This window comes from Varanus komodoensis, unplaced genomic scaffold, assembly GCF_004798865.1.
Source record: "Varanus komodoensis strain SLA01 unplaced genomic scaffold, ASM479886v1 scaffold8, whole genome shotgun sequence".
Lineage (NCBI taxonomy): Eukaryota > Metazoa > Chordata > Lepidosauria > Squamata > Varanidae > Varanus > Varanus komodoensis.
In genome coordinates this window covers 39081335-39099260 of record NW_025336481.1, presented here as the reverse complement: position 1 = coordinate 39099260, position 17926 = coordinate 39081335, and the positions used below count along the sequence as shown (strand labels likewise).

Genomic DNA, 17926 nt, shown 5'->3' with positions numbered 1-17926 from the left:
CCCCCCCCCACACACACACACACACACACACACACAGTGTCCTTTTGTGCACTTGGGACTGCATCCAGAAGGGTAGGCTGCCATTTCTGGATCAGTGTGCATAATATATATATATATATATATATATATCCACTATATATATCATAGTGTACAAGAGTGCCCTGTGTAAATAGGTCTATTTTGCATTCCTTTCAGGAGTGTGTGATGATTTCTGACTCCAGTTATCTAATGCACTTAGATATCTATCCTTGCAATCTTACTGAATGTATGAAGAATGAGGGGAAAATCAAACCTTATTTTTGTACAGTTTGGAACTTTATACTTGGAGCCTGACCACCTCATCCTAGTGGAAAGATGTACAGTGTGAAAATCTGCTTTTACCTTGGATTGGTACAGTATTTTTGCATCTGTGGGACCTACTTTTTGTTGTTCTAGTAGTTTGAACTATATATAAACTGTACAATCTGTAAAGTTTTTATAGAATAAATATTCAGCTGTGAACTGGTTAAAATAAAACTAATATTTCTTAACACCTCTTATAAGTGCTGCAATATGTAGTCCTCTTTCTCCACCCCCATTCCCCCCACCACTCCCAGAAATAGCTCACTCCAGCCTTTCAAGTCATTTTAAACTGCACATTTTAAAATATTTTTTGTAAATACAGATAGGTTTCCCTCGGACTGTACTCCTTAATTTTCTCAATTGCCAATACAGCACATTAAAGAAAATGAAATATCAACACATTACCTCTTCAATCTGTTACCCATCTTAGATGCTTGAATGCAGTTAAAAGAGGTTTACGTCTTGGTTGGTGTTATGTGAAAAATTCAAACTCTTCTGGGAATTGCACTTGCATTATCTCTTCGACCCAAAACAAAAAGGAAAGAAAAAAGTACATTAAGTTATTCTGTTTCCAAATTACTAATGTCTTCATGCAGTTACAAGAACAATTAGTGTACATTTCCTGCAATTTTAGAATATAGGCCAGTCTTTGGATTGCCACACATTTCAATACATTTCCCACCCGTCTCTTAATTGCTGTTTCTCTGAAATACACCCATTGAGCACCTGCATGCTCTGGACATTAAACACCAAAATAATGGGAAACCAGTCCACAGATGCATGGGAAAAAATCCAGCTTTTCACATTTCAAGCCATATTATTTTTCATGGTCATATTTGAACTGCTTGGCAGTAAACACTGATAAAACACATTCCTAGTTTTGGCATGATACTAATGGGCAGCCTTTAAACAAATTTAATAATAAGTAGTTTTATATTTAGTTTTTGCATCATGAGAAAAATCTTCATGGGCAACAGTAAGTATATTTAATATTTGTTTTTCTTCATGTTGAGAGCTTTTGCTAATTGAACAATTTATAAAAACTATAAATATCTTTCTGAAGAAAGATTGAGGAAATGTAGAGGTTTAGGAACATATCTGTCCTTCACTTAAGCAATGCTTTCAGCAAATTTTAAACATATAATGAAACAGCAGCAGAATAAAAAATAAATGCAAGTTAGAATAAAAAATAAATGCAAGTTAGAATAAAAAATAAATGCAAGTTCAGATTGCATTACTGGTGTCCGAAGAGGCCTTTGCCTGTTCTGAACTAATAGCAAAGTGGGCGAAAGCTTAACCTCCCTGGAAATGAAATTTTAATGTTTGTGCGCAACAGGAAAAAGCCTCTATCCAGACACAATCCACCCTCAGACTTCTGGAAATAAGTGCACCCAGAAGCAGTTCTCCAGTGGACAAAAACACCTTTAGGCAAATGTGGGAAAAGGCTGTCTCTAAGACATAAAATTTTTTAATGCTTCATAAATGCATTTGCTAATCCATCTGAGGACTAGTTATCCTTTCCCCATCTGCTTGTTTGTTTTTGTACATTGCAGAGTCTGGTCTTACTGCTTTGTGCTCTAGTGCAATGGACCAAAGGACAGGAATGGAACAGTTGCATCTACCTGTTCCTTGCAGCATCCTCACTCTTAGGAGCCCTGAGCTGCTACGTGTCTCAGTAGCAGAGGATCACTTCAAGGTATCCGGCACTCGCTGCCACATGCAGGCACTTTGCAACCTGGCAAAGGCTCTCAGCCTACTGTTTAAGAAATTATGTAGCAAGTAAGTTATGCTTGTCGAATCCCAACTGCAGGCATCAAATTGACACTGGAAAATCGATCCAGGCAGGAGTGAACACATCTGTTCATACGTACTTAAATCTGTGATTCCACATTGGTGTACATGCTTAGAACACACACAAAAATTACCCCTGAATATGTAACATTGCTGCACATTTGAATAAGTTCCCCCCTTCCTGCTCGCTCACTCGCTCGCTCTCTCTCTCGCAACCAGTGGCTTAATAGTCTCTTAAATCTCTGGACTGAATGGTGTGGTTCAAATTCACACAACCAAAAGCTATTTGGATATTTACAATATGAAGTCAAGTTCATGTATTGCATAATTGCTTTTATCTAAAAACTCCAGGGATGCAACAACAAAGGTCTCCTCTGTTGACTCAAAGACTGGTTGGCCTAGACACACTGATTAGGTTGAAACAATGTGACAAAAAACTCTGTGCTGTTTCCACAATGTGCAGATTTTTGCCCCAAATTTTACCAGTCAAGTGCTCACGTGGTTACCTGGGCAGCAGTTTCCACTCTCCCTGCTTTGTCCTCCTGGCCTTGCCCCAGATTCATGTACCTCCCACCAAAAAGAAAGAAAACCCTAATCTCTTCTGCCCATTTTTTTGGCCTATGGACTACAGTTGCTTCCTCCTGATTCCTCTACTGAAGTCCTGAGGCATGTTCCCCCTTCCCCTTCCTGGGGGTACCTGCATGTCTGGGGCACTTCCCAGCCCCTCCAACCCCACGGAGATTGATTTCCCCTGCTCCTTCAGTGCTCCAGGTCTTGATAACCGGAGAAACCATGGTTAAGCCTGGAAACGTTAGAACAGACATTTGATTCTCTCCATGGTTTTGGAAAAGCTAATCCTGTCATGAGGGAACTCCAGAACTGCATTTAGACAACACAGCGGATCCAAATTGGTCAAATTTCGCCATGGCATCTTGCTTCTTGAATGAACCTGCCCACTATATTCAATCTGTTCAGAAGACTTTCACATATGACACAAAAGAGATGCTACACTATTTACTTTCAGACAGTCACCTTAACCTGTTGAGCAAAACCGACAAGTCTCGTGACTTCTTAAAGACATAATGCATTTATTCTGGCATGAACTTTCATGGAGGTTGCCAGCTGTGGGTACTAACCATAAATATTACTTGCTATGTTCTGTGAACATAATCTTATCAGTTACTGATGTTGCACAGTCCTAATTTAAATTAATATAACTGCAGAATGTCACTTAGTTCCTGCATATCCAAACATTGGAAAGTACTGAACATTTGCTGTTCGATTTAAACTTTATTAGATGTCATTTGTAGTGGTTACTCTTTATTCAACGGGACAAAACAAAAACATCACCTAAGGATAAGACTGAAGGGAGCAGAATTATGAAAACTGCCTTGAGTTCATTGAAAGAGAAAAAGGTGGGATATCAATATAATAAATAAACTGTTGAAGAGTGGAATGAGAACTGACAATTCATTTTTTAAAATAAGAATTGGTGATTGCCTCCATTCTCACATAGTTTTGTTTCATAGCTGCTGTGCATCACACATATGGGCTCTGTGCCTTCAGGGATCCTGTCCCAGGGAAGCTTTTCTGGCTGGGAGCATTTTGGTGGGAGCCCCTCCCCCACCCCGGCATCCACCATGAGGGAGGAGTTCCTGCCCATTCTTCAACCTGGGTCTCTGCCTTGGGAAGTTCTTTCTGTCCTTGTGGGATTTTTTGCTCCCTTTTATCTCTTCATAACCACTTTGCCATTCTTTGTACAGTATAAACCCATTTTCCCTCCTCATCTGTGTACTTCCATTTCTTCTTAATCCTTCCCACAAAGAATTAAAATCTGTTTTTCCTGATTCTAGTCACATTTTTTTAAATCTTTCCTACTCCTTTCTCTAAAATTGCCTTGTCTCCTTTCTGAGGGCACTGAAGGTTCTTTCCTGTAAATATGTGAGGTGCAACCCTAAATTGCTGCCTACTGATGGGCACTCATGCCTGCTTTGTTTTGGTGAGGGCAACATAGCTGATCGGCGACCCACTGTCAAGTGTTTACAAAGCAGGCAAGGAAACTGTACTGATTGTCTTCAGGCAGAATGATGGAGCAAAGCTGTTAGAGTGGTGGATGTGCAAGCTGCCAAGAGATTCCTTACCTGTCGACCTCTAGATCCATATCCTCACTGCACTCCATGTCTCCTACAGCAAGTGCCCCAGCCATGGGCCAATCACTGCTGCCTACTTCAGGAAATTCACTGAAGCTGGAGAAAGCCAAGAAATTAGGCAAGAGGCCCAAGGAGCTGAAATCAGCATTGCCTTCAGCCACCAAGCATAAGTGGCACCAAGCAGATGTTTGATCAGTCCTAACTGTCAGAACCATCCATCTGGAACATTCTGCAATCAGCATTGAGGCTCAAATCCATCTCTGCCTCGGTGCCAGAGAAGAGATTTGAGATATGCCACCTGCTTGGCCCCTCTTGAGACTCCACTCAACTCCATTGTCAATACTTCCTTTCATGGAACCTGCTGGAAAACAAAGAGACTATTCCCACTCTCCCATCTTCCCCTGCTAAGGGTTTTATGATCCCTGAAGCTACCACCACCAAGGTCCATCATACAGCTGTCAGTGCTGTCCAAACAGAGCAGTTGATTGAGACCTGTTGCCATCCCCTTCCAACTCTACTATAGGCAGTTCAGACAGTTTTGGAAGGCCCTACATGCAATGGCACCAAGATTCAGAAGACTGGAGAGCAGTATTTCATTCATTCATTCATCTAAAACATATCCCATCTGATACCAAAGGTCTCAGGACAGCGTATAGGGTGCAGAAGAAGAACATGGCCTTTCTTTTTCAGCACCTTAAGCTGAATTCCATTGTGGTGGAATCAACACAAGGAAGGTCACATCAAGGGCATTCCATGTTCTATGACGGGGTCGGCAATCCGCAGCTCCAGAGCCACACGTAGCTCTTGAATCCCTCTGCTGTGGCTCCATTGCTCAAAATACGCATCACAGCTGCCGATCTGTGACAGCCGGCACAGCCGCCGATCTGTGACCCGCACCGGCACAGCACAGCCGCCGATCTGCGACCCGCGCCAGCACGGCACAGCCGCTGATCTGTTTCATAAATGCAATACACTATAGTTTTTTTATACATAGCATAAAGGTAAAAAATGATATATGCAGTATTATTTTCATTTTAGAGGTCAAAAGAGTTTTGCGGCTCATGGTGTTTTCTGTGGGAAACAGATCCAAATGGCTCTTCGAGTGTTAAAGGATGTCGGCCCCTGTTCTATGACAAGGGAGATGCCACCTGGGCACTGTGAGGAGGTGCATCTATGCTTCCTTGGTGTTAGGATTCAAGATGGCCAACTCTCAGGCCACCATGACAAGGTACCAACTTTTCCTTTTAGAGAAACTGGGAATTCTCTGTGACCACCTCCCAGCAAGAATTCTCTCAGCTAAGTTTTCCAGGTGGTGCACTTTCCTGAATGCAAATAAATACCACCAGGCACAGGTGAATTACAGCACAAATGCTATGATTGGCACAGTGGCATTATGGATTGAAGACCTGCCATTTGATAGAGTCGGGCTCTTCAACTCAAGGACTGATGATTGCATAGGCAATATACATATGTCATAACCCATGGACCATGGTGAGGTAGATAGGGCTCTACCAACCACCATCTTTAGACTCTAAAAGTGCTTTGCACTCAGCTCCTCACCACTGTGCCTCAGTCCCAAGCACACCAAACCTCTCACCCTGTCAGTGCACCATTACAGAGGTGTAAGGATGGTGTTTCTCTCTATCAGCAAGGACAAAGGTGCTCTGGCCCCGATCCCTGGAAGCACCGAGTAGACTCCTGGGCTGGCCCTTACCTCTTTCCTGTTTTTGTTGTTCTTGAGAACTGTCTTGCTCTTGCTCCCTCTTCCTCTCCACATGCGAAGTAATCATCTCCAATGCTTGGGTGCAGCCAATAGTACAGAGAGCTACAGGTCAAGCTAGAAGCCTTCTTACTCACTGGTATCCTATGGAACACAGCTCTATCACCACTCTTAATGGTTGGAATAGATTCCTATTGAAGGAGGCCATAGAAGCAAGTTAATGCCTCCTACGCTCGCCTGGACTCTTCCCCCAGATACTTCACAGTACCAAAGCTAAATGAAGGGCTCTGACTGATCCTGGACCTAAGGTACCGCAACTCTTTTATCTCAATGCAACATTTCCAAGGAGGTCACCCAATGAGGCATCTTATCTCTCCTTCAGTGAGGGGACTAGTTGGCATCAGTGGACTTGAGAGATGCTTATTTTCATATTCCAGTAGCAGAATCACTTGATTGACTTGCTAGTCACCCGTAAGTATGATGCACAGAGACTACAAACGAGAGGCAGGTCACTTACCTGGAACTGTCATTCTTCAAGTGGTCATACACACAACCCACCCACCAGCCCTGCTTAATAAACATTTAACTACTTTCATTTTGGACTGGCAAGTTTGCAATCGGTCCTATAAATCCTCCTTTGGTCCCAGGACCACCTGGGCAGTCTTGTTTGAACTGAGGGAAAGCATGAGAACTTTTCACTTTCATAATGCATGCTGGGTTGTGGGAGGGGTTCCCTGCCAGAATGGTCTTAGCTAATAAATCTTCCTTGTAACTGGCTCAATGCAGGTAGAGAGCCTGTATGTGTGAATGCACAGACAGCGACTTGAAGAATAAAGGGTAAGCAACCTGAAGTTGCAGTGCCTTTTTGTGCACTGCTATGTGAAATATACATGTGTGTTAATTAATATCAGTGATGGAGTCACCTGTTTGGATGGAGTTAAAACTGGGATTCAGTCTCTCCCTTTGTTTAGGCCACTCAATACCTTATAGTACTTTATCCAGTAAACAGAGATTTTCAAACAGAAGTTGGCCTGTGTGTACAGATCACATTTCCTGAGACAACAGACAATGTTATGCAAGTTTAGAGAAGTGGACTCAATTTATGTTCGCTTTGAATTTCCTTAGTTTATGCAACTACCATGTGATTTCACATTACTTACAAAAGGGCAGACTGAACGCAGAATCAGAAGAGAAACATTCCTGTTACGTAAAAGTACACATTTTTGAAATCTGTGACATATAGAAGATCTACAAGATCCCCTTCACCAGTGTCTCTCAAATTCAGGAGTGCTTTCCCAGTATTTGGACAGAATCTCCTTACGTTGTACTTTTCTTTCAGTCACCTTTCTCCAGCCTGCTACACTCCAGATTTGGCAGATGACAACTTCAAATTAACCTGCAGTCCAACACAAATAGAGTGCACCAGGTTTAGGAAAGCAGAGGCAGTTTTCACTACAGTGATGGCATGAGGCCCTTGTCTGACCTCAGTTCACACTGGTAATATTATTATGATCATATTATAGCCCCTTCATGCTTTGCTGAACCATTGTGTTTGTTGGTTTGTTTTGTGTTTTGGGGAAATCTCTCTCTTGTTCCTGCAGGTGCTAGGTGTACATCAACTTCTCTTTTATTGTTTAGGGGGCTTTTTTTCCAAATAAATAAAACACATTTAGAGGAGGTATTTTTAAGCAATGCTGCCTTTAAAGCAAGGGCTGAGTTAAATGGACCTCCTTATAGCACTTCTGCAACAAACAGCTTTGCTATTTAAAACAGCAACAGCAACGGCTTTTTCTTTTTCTCTTTTTGCAAAACTTGGCACAACAGAGCAAAGTAAACATTGAGTTTTGCATACAAAATAAAGGTGAACAGGCTGGGTATTCAGTTTCCATGCCCAAACACCCGCATTGCCCTGACTCACAGCACAGAAGATGTCACTGCTGCTGCTGCTGTGTGTCTGTGTGCCATCTTCCCACATGGCTCATCCTGCCCTGCCTTCCCCCAGATGTGAGGAGCACTGTCACAATTGGCAGTTCCAACTGTTTGTTCCAAGGAAAAAGGCAGAGGTTCCATTGAGCTGGACTGGGAACCTCCATGCATTGTACTTGCCAGTCACAAGAGTTCTTCTTCAGGGTCTCTGTGCACCACACATACGGACTTTCTGCTTGCACAGAACCTGGTTTTGGGAAGTTTCTGTACCTATGTGTTTGATGGGTGGGAGCCCCTCCCCTTCCTATTCCAGGGTAAAATGGGGGAGAAGCTCCTGCCCAGCCCCTCAATTCCTTTTTGACTACCTTTGCACCTAGATCGGGTGTTGCTTCTCTCCTACCACTTGAGTATCCAGCATTGTTCTCTTCTCAACTTATTCCCCTTAAAAACTCTTTCTCCCATTCCTCTCCTCTTTTGAGAACCCCTTTCACTCTATCAGTATAAAATATATATTTTTTAAAAAATCTTACAAAAATATATTTTTCATACCAGCTTTATTCTCTCCCCAAGTTGCCTGTGCCTCTCTCTTGCTTTCCACCTTCTCCATCTCCAACGATGGCATCCTCAGTGGCTTTTATGAGACAGCAGCCTGCCTTCCCCCAACAGTCATTCCCTCTGCCTTCTTTTTCTGGGCAAGAGACAAGTCATAGAGGCCTATGCTCACTGCCAAGCCTTCACAAAGTAGACTCGGAGACACCAGGCTAATCGGCTCAAGGAAAATCTCTGGAAGAAGGCCCCCCAGATCGCAGATTCCTCCAGAAAAGGACAGGACTGTCCTTCCACTTCAGCAGCTAGAATCCCTAGTTGATTTGTTCACTGGGCAACTGAAGAGCCAGAAAAGCCACAAGCACTCCAAAAAGATGGCCACATCACCCAAACAAAAGAAAAGGCACAGTGTGAGCTTCAACTGACTAACAATCATGCCCCTCTGGTCCCCTACACCCTCTAACTGATTACACTCTTAGGTGTCAAAGGAAGACACCACCACTGTGCCCAGAGTGGACCTTGGAGGCAGTTCCACCAGTTGCTGGGCTGCCACTCACCCCAAATTTCAGTGCTTAGGAGATTGCACTCTCAAGTGACAACCCTGATGCCCATGATGACTTACTGCCGCAATGCCATGGACAACATGATCTTACACCCCAGCATGGAGCTTGCCCTCACCAAAGGACCCTTCAAGCCACTGGCTACAACCAATCTGCATCTCCTCTCGTGGAAGCTTCCCTTCTTGGTTGTGATCACAACAGCCTGACATGCCAGCAAGCTCTGTGCCTCCCAGATTGACCCACCATACCTAACCTTCCACAGGGACAAGGCCATCTGTCCAGATCTGGCCTTCCTACCCAGGGGAAAACTGCTCCCTTGACAGGGCAGTCCTCTCCTCCATCCTCCAGTGAAGACAGCATCCTTTAATCCTTCACATGGCAAGCTTGCTAGTGGTCCATGTGTGTGATGCACAGAGCGTATGAAGAAGAAGGGCAGGTTGCTGACCGGTAACCATCATTTTTCAAATGGTCATCTGTGCATTCACACAACCTGCCCTCTGGCCCCACTTCCTGTTGTAACTTGGACAGTTTCCCCCTCGTTTACCAGGACACTCGGGGCTGGGCCAGGTTGGTGATCTCCCATGCTTCAGTCCGGAGATCTATGGCAGTCTCCACACAAATTGAGACAATGGGCAGGAGGCTCTCCCTGTGCTCTCCTGGAATGAGAATGCCCAGACAACCACTGGAAGAACAACAGTTACAGGTAAGCAACCTACCTCTATTTAGCGTGATTTGGGGGATGGTGTCATTTCCACACATTCAACAGCATAACCTATCCTCACAGAATTATTGAGAAAGACCTTCAGACCTTCTGACAGGAAAATAAAAACCTTCTTGAAGGAAAAGAAAATGAAGAAATATTTCTATATTCCCCCAGCAGCAGTAATTGCCAGTTTTACAACTTGCCTGGCTAGAAGCCCACGGGAGCAAAAATCACTGTGTCAACTCAATCGACAATCATGTTAGAATTTTTCTGTTTGGGCGCTGGGAGCTAGGATGCCAGCTGAGAAATCAGTTGAGATGGTCACTTTTGGAAGCAAAGACTATTTCCACAAGAATATTGCATTCATTTTTGGAAAGTCACTTTAATTCCTGCACCTCATCTCATCCCATGTTTTCAAATGACAGTATATTAAGGAACTCCATGTTAATTGCTGAACAAAAATAATCCCTAAATAATATATAGGAAGTATATGAAGAATCAGGGTGGAACCTACTATTAGATAGTGTGAGGTCTTTTCCTCAACTGGTAAAGGCAGCAGGTGGGGGAAGAATTTTATGGCTTGTTCTTTGAATGACATGTAACATGGTTGGGTCCTCTCCCGTCTGATATATAGAATGTGTATTTTCATGATATAAAATATTGCAAATTAAAATAGCCCTATTCAAAGTTTAGCCCAAGTATAAAGTTTTTGCATTCTTCTAAAAGATGCCCAGCTCGAGCAAATTACAGAGGGATAAAGGCTTCTGAATTGTGGGATGGCTACTGGAAATATCTTCCTTTCTTGGTGCCACTGAGGATACACTCATCTTTAATATCAGGATGAAATATACTAGAGGCAAGAAATTATGAACTGTATAACTGCTTGATACTGTATAATAAATAAAATCTAACAACATGCATTTTTCTTAGATTGCTAGGAAGTCTATGCCAAACTGATGATGAATTGTCTGTTCACCCCAGCGTGGAGTGTAGTTACTGTTTTCTGAACAAAATACAGTCTCCAGTCTTCTAGATTAGTGCCACAGATGTGCATGGTAAGGCAGTTGCCTGCCTGCTGTTGCCAAGGAGAGATGCCTGCCTGCCATTCATTGGCATAGTTCATCTACCATGCAGGGCACCAACAGTAAGACGCAGCGTTCAATTAAGAGATTCAGGCCAGCTTTAACACCACTGTACAGTCACTTGAAAGCCTGAGGAAGCTGAAGGTTGGCAAGGTTGAACAGTTGGATGGCTGCTTTGTCATGCAATGGTAAGATATTTTTTTTCTCTAAGAAGCTACTGTGCAGGTTTTAACTACCAGAACTTAATATTTCTACAGTACTCAGGCCACAAGTATGTGACTGTGTGAAAGACTCACTATAGTTTCCAGCTCTGTCTGAATCATATTGCTTCTACATTGTCACCCATATATGTGATGCAGTATGAACTGTAGGCAGTATAGAAATTGATGATGATGATGATGATGATAGAAGTGAAGCTGAACAGTAGGCAATTAGGGACAGAGCGAAGGAAGGACTTCTTACAGGGTCCATCATCAAATGATGGAATTTACAACACAAGATGTATTGATGGCCTCCAACAAAGACACCTTTTAAAGGGGGTGAGATAATTTCATGGATGATAAAGCTACTGGTCATGCGGGCAATAGGTTAGCTCCTAGGTCCTATGCCTCTGTAGATTAACTATGGTAGAACATGAGTGGGAGGGTGCTCCTGCAATCATGTCCTGTCCTGTGGGCATCTAGCTGGACATGGCTAGAACAAAATGCTAGACTAGATGTAAGCTGTCGCGAGATGTAAGCTGTGGTGGACAGGGTAGAAATGCTTTAGATAGATAAAAGATGGCTTTTGGTCTTGCCTTAGCAGGGCTCTGCTGCTTATTTCTTCATCAACTCATCAGGATGTATGGTTAGGTTTGCATTTTAACTAACATTGTGAGGCTACAAAATTGATTTTATATTAGCTCAGTGCACTGGAAAATCTGGGTGGTCTTTCCAGTGACCAAAGAGTTAAAAGCAAAAGAGTTTCTTGTGTTGAGGTTGTCCATGCTGGAGATTTATAGCAGCCAACTTTCTCACTGAAAAAATACCATTGTTGTTGTTGTTATTAATAAACTTTAATCCATCCTACAACTACAGATGCAGAAGATGGATTCCAGCCAGCTCTGACTCATGTCAAAGACAATATGTTGCTAGTGTTTGAGTTTTGCTTTGAGAAGCTTCTGTTTAGTCTAATATAATATTCCCTCAGTAACCCTGTCCTGGTGAGTCCCCTTACAGTTTCTGAAAAAGCCTTCTTCGTTCTTTTTAGAACTGGGTCTCATCATTTGGAATTACTGTCCTATTAACAGTTGGTAGAAAAAGACTGATGGGTGAAAAACTGTTAAAGGAGCAGTGTAAAGTTGACCACTAGTTGTGGAGGGGTCAGGCAGGGAGGTGGGCGAGAGGAGAAAGAGACATAAGCCTTTGGCCAGGGCACATTGCAAACCATGCCAAGAAAGCTAATTACAGCAGCAGGTGCCAAGTTCAGTGCATGGCTGGCATTGTGTTCAGAGGACATAATTATAAATACAGCACAGCATGAAGCTTTTAGGAGTGTGACAGTATGCATCCAATCAATAATTTAACCCCTTCAAATGTTTTTAGATCAACATGCCGTTAATGGACTCCATCCCTGTTTGTGTGCTCAGTCTCTCTTCAAATTAAGCTTATTTGAATAGCCCCACAGTGATCTGCTGTTGATGGTATAAAGTTTCTTTTGGGGCCTTCTAAAGATATAGCTTCCCTACTTCTACATGTTCTTGGACCATTTGGAGGACGTTTCTCTTCCCTTGATATCTGTAATAAGAATGAAGGGGAAAATAAAGCACAGATGCTCAATTTTGACAGAACTCTGGGGCTTTTTGAAAAAAGAAATTGGGACCCTCTTTTTCTGGCTCCCCCCACCTACTGTGGAGACCTGTACAGGGGCAGAAATGGAGCATTCTGGAGGTATCTGCATGAGTAGGGAGAGAGGGTGAGATGCAGGGGACTGTAATGTGGCCCAGCCCAAAGAGGCCCTCACTACTGAGATTATTTAGATGTCCTTAAGTACATGCCTGAGACATAAAGATACACATTCCTCACTTCTGTCTAATTATATATAAAAATATAATACAGATCTATGAACTCATTTTAGAGTCTGTATCTTATTTTCCTGTCTAAAATAGGAATCAGTAATGACCATTAGTATGCGATGACCAGTAGGGCAGGTGCGGTAGAATAGGGATAGGATATTCCATAAAATTTCCCAGCATCCTTCATACAGGTCTCCATGGTGGATTGGAAGAGCCAAAAGGGGAACTGTAATGGGAAAAACCAACACTTTGAGGTCACAGGTTAAAGGCAGCTCAGGGGATCCCCCTCCAATCTCTATGCCTCCTTTAAGGTTAGTTTGGGACCACTGGATTGTGCACGAAAATGTGTATTACTGCTAATTCATCCATGTATGTGGGAAGTATTGATTGTGAGCCATCTCGAGATGCCATGCATAAGGGACAGCATATAAAAGTTTTAAATAAATAAATAGGTTTCTAGTTTTGTTTTCTATTTCAGTGTTGGCAATCAGAAAGTATTGCAGTGCATACTTAAACCAAGGAATGGTGTCTTCCTTCCACAAAAAACAAGCAGTTTCAACATCTTGCGCGCGCACGCGAAGATGCTTCTTTGTCCTTTTGTTCCACCTTCCTTGAGAGTGTTTAAGTACAACTTTGTAAAATATGCAATGGAATGGTTTGGATTAAATATCTGCGAATATGGGGAAAGGGTGAAACATTGACTTTGCTGGCATCATTTTTGGTTGCAGTGTTTAACGTGTGTGTGTTTCTCGAGAGAGACAGCGAACAGCTGGGAAGATTAAAATGGAGCAAATTCCAATCTTGCACAGCTTCACTGCCTCCCGTGGAGCTAAGCCAGAAATGTGTTCTGCTCCACCTGTCTATGTTGTCTTCCTTCTTGAATAGGTTTACTGTGACTTATTCTATATCAACCAGAAAACAGCACATTTTTATGCATCCAGAAGCCTCAGGCACTCTGACATTAACCAACTAAAACACTGTACAATGGCCACACAGCTCTTTTATCTAATACTCCGAGCACCTAAATATGCTATAGTAGCATGCTAGTGAATACGCCATTGCTGACCTGCTAACGCTACACATCCAAGGCAACCCCATTTACATGTGCCAGCATCCATAGATTCTGGCAAAGGTAAGTATTCCTTTACATGCCTGCTGCCACATTTCAGCTGAGCTTCAAATCAACCTACCCTTCTGTATTCAAGATTATACATAATTCTGTTGCAGAAACTGGCAAAGGTTGCAAGGTTTATTCTCTGCCAGTTCATTAACACTGATTTCCTGGAAGTAGAACTGAAATTACACCCATAAAATATCTCTTGCCCGTTCCATCACAGCAAACAGGATGCGATGCATAGGAAGGCACCCATAGAACAGAAATGGCAATGAATATGTGGTCCACACATTAGGCTGCCATTATCATGGTCACTGACCATTGGGCAAACTGTCTAGGGTTGATGGGAGCTGCTGGCTATGCAGCTCCCTTCATTGCTATAAATGAACTGGAGAATTATCTCTAATTGCATTGTGTCTGTATATAGCCTTGTTCCGCCATATCAAATATACATCGTTATTTGTTTACATAAACATTTACAGTAACAAAACTGAAAAAAGGTAGAACAGAGAAATCTTATCAGATTAATCAGTATTTTAAAACATTTCTGTGATCAAGAACTGGAATGAGCGAACATTATTTACTATTCACAGCATTTTCATATCTAGACAGTTTCTGGTGCTGGGAACTGTAAAAAGCTAAAAGATGGAAGAATAAATATAAACATTCTTCCCAGAAAAAAGGTGTCTTCAGCAGGTGTGGAAAAGTATTGGTGCATGGCACTGGTGTGTTTTTATCCTAAAATGTTTTAAATTCTTTCATAAAAAGCTGTGTCTATTCTTAGCAGAAGTCAGTGAGAGCGAGAGAGCCATCCTATTCAAACAGTAGACCCAGCCAGGCTAGTGGATGGAGCATGGTAACCCTGTATCTTTTCTCAATTTGTTACAAATATCATCATCCAAAATACATGCACTGAAGAGTTCACATGCTTCATCCAACAATTGCACCTTCTACTGTATATTTGAACCTACACACATAGGTGCATTGTTATTCTCCACAACCATTCTACTGGAAAAAATTAGGACAAATTTTACAAATGGTATCTAGAGACATCGGTGAAATGGTTCCAATGCAAATTAAAGGTTTTATCTGTAGTTTCAGAGGGTGCACACACTCACTCTTACTCTCAAACAGACACACATTGTACTTGCTGACACCTTCCTTGTGTGAACTAGCTCAAATTTAAGCTCACACTCTTTAGGTCTGAAAAGCCAATTGCTCAATAAAAAGTTCATTGGTTAATCATCTTTATGGAACCAAATGAGGAGGGACTTCTCACCTCCCAAACATACTATATCCTTTCACAGAAAATAAAATATTTTTAGAGATCAATTTTGTTGTGTGGTTTCCCAGTAGCAAGCTTTATTATTTTCACTGTTATGATTATGCCAAGTGTGTACATGACCCTTCTACAATAACTTCTGTCAAGAAAGTTTTGGTTCTGTGTGTGTGTGTGTGTGTGTGTGTGTGTGTGTGTTGGAAATGCCTATTTGTTGGTTACACTGTGATTGCTTCATTAATGCTGAGCAAGCGATGATCCTTCTGCTGTCTGTCCTAGCAGGTATGCAACACATCTGCATCTTCCCCTTTCCCCCACAGCTGAGCTCACTTCCTTCCTGTCTGGCTTTCGACTGGAGAGCAGGGTCAAGATTTCAACAAAGCAATTAGAGGAAAAGCCATTTTTTAAAAATAATTGCAGCTGCTTTGACCTTAACAGCCCAACTGAACATGCTACAGTTAAGTTTCCCAACCTAGGAAACTTCCCTACAACTTGCATTTGTGCTGCACATTTAGCCTGTACAGCTGGAACCAGGTGCAAGCTGCAATGCCCAAGGGAGGTCATCTTCCTTAAACATTTAACTGTTTGATGAGGAAAGGAGAATTGATTCCTCCTGCTGCAAGTGCTAATTCTCAACCCTGCCACAGCATACAAGGGGCTTCAGTTCTGCTTCTTCGTGGGCAAAAATGGTATGTAAATAGACCAGCACAAAGTCTCCTTTTCCTGAAGTTATAGCAATAAGCACTAGCACTAGGTTACAACTGGTAAATCTGGAACTTCTTGTGTCTTGCAAATGTACCTAAGAAACTGCTGCAGATTTCACTCTACAAGCATTTGCACTGTAGGAGAAATAACCCTTCTTTAGGCCAATAGTCCAAGTTTTGTAAACTCCAATTTTGCTCTAGCATATTTCAACTGGATCACTGAAAATTATAAATCTATACCTATTGCACAAGTACCAGATACATGGCAGGACCATCTCTCATTTATATCCATGCTGTTTAAATTCCTAGCAACTTCCAAGTGTCAGAATTTCTTCCTCCTCATTAAAAGAGATAACAGTATTATGCAATAGGTTAGGAATTGGTACTGAATAGGGTCCTTTGACAGGATGAAAAGCCTAGTTGTATGGATGAGCTCAATCTAAGTCTTGTACAACAAATTTTTAGTGGCTACCAGTGATGCTTGGTATTTATGGCTAGGCTATCCACAGTCAGAACATTCCATTACTCTGTAAGTTCTTCTTTTATAAATGTCAATACTAAGTTTCCTTCAAAAGGCAGAAGGTATTTTTATTACAAATCAAATCATAACACAATGGCCCAGATGAAATGTTGTACTGTAAACCACTTAGAGTATTAAGTGGCGTACAAGTTTAATAATAAATAATGAGCAAAGCTGAGATACAAATAAGCATTTTGCTTACAAACCTCTTTTTTCTCCCTTCATGGCATAAATAAACCAGGATGCTTCTAATGAATCCTAGTTTCCCATTTTATCTGAACCAGAAAACTATGGTTACTAACTTCAGAAAAAGCCAGGCTATTTAACCATTTTTTGAAATTGGTTGAAAGTCGTGTTTTTTTTATCTCCAAAGCTGGTAACCATAGTTCTTCATCGTGGTCTCTGTGCATCACACACACACACACGGGCTTAAGTGTCAACAGAAGGCATAGGTCAGAAGAAACTTCTATAGCTCAGCATCAGGGAGTGGGTTGGACTGCCCATCCCCTCTGGAGTCCTGCTATAAGCATTTTGATTTTGCTGTTTCTTCAGGAAGATTATGAAGAAACTTATTGGAACTAAGAAAGCTGCTACTCTGCTGAAAGCTTCTTTTGAATACTTTAATTAAAAACCTGTGTTAGGTCAGAATTTCATGGAACTTTTCTTCAGCAACTTTAATCTTGCAGTTGTACATTGTCACAAAAAATAGTCAAATCTCAGTTTCAACAATAAAAGTTCCAATACTCCCTGCCCCCTGCCACGTTCATTCCAGTTTTTTAAAAAGTCAACAATATTTCCCTTTGTACATTACATCTAGGTCAGATAAGTAATAAATGTCAGCCACCCTTTTAAAGGGTAATCAACATTTCTATAATTGAATAATGGGGTCCATTATTTAAGGACAATCATCATATGCACCAACTGCCATTTGAAGCCAGTAGTCCAGGCTTCTAAAAATTACAATGTTGTATAAATTCTCTCCCCCCTTTAGGAAGCCATGCTCACGCTCTCTCCAGGAAACAGGGCTGTCAGCAAAGCCATGCACAATCAGTGAAACCCAGGGAGCCAACTTTGGTTCTTCAAAGCAGCAACTGTTGACAGAGACAGAGAAGCATCATCACTGACACTGCACGAAAGACATTATTGCACAGTTATCTAAAAAATAAAAACAGCCTGATTCTGTACACACTGGCTGAGACAGAAACATTATTGATAAACATAAGCATGTCTGATTACAGCCAAAAATATGGACTGGAAACCAAATAGAGATGGGCACACTTAGATTCCTACTGAAGTCAATAGGAAAAATTAATCATGCTGAAGTTCCATTGATTTCGATGAAAACTACAGTCTTATATGCAAGTGTTGATGAGACAACATATTGTACTTAATTCTCAATAAAACTTGGGAAAGTGTTCCAAACCCTGCAAAAGTAC

The 17926-nt window shown here is 41.8% G+C and overlaps 1 protein-coding gene across 5 annotated transcripts in view; it reads right to left on the bottom strand.

Moving 5' to 3' along the window:
- RPP40 (ribonuclease P/MRP subunit p40) overlaps positions 1 to 17926 on the bottom strand; it is a 63198-nt gene that overhangs the window by 32088 nt on the left and 13184 nt on the right. Inside the window, exons 8-10 of one of the 5 annotated variants that reach the window (XR_006417155.1) lie at positions 17496 to 17581; positions 5998 to 6194; positions 748 to 861 (exon numbers count right to left, since the gene is read on the bottom strand). Coding sequence is in view for 3 of the 5 variants with exons in the window: in XM_044455825.1 (XP_044311760.1) it covers positions 17386 to 17581 (196 nt within the window). In the remaining 2 variants the exon portion in view is untranslated. The other 4 variants (XR_006417154.1, XM_044455826.1, XM_044455828.1 and 1 more) reach the window with 4 other exon arrangements.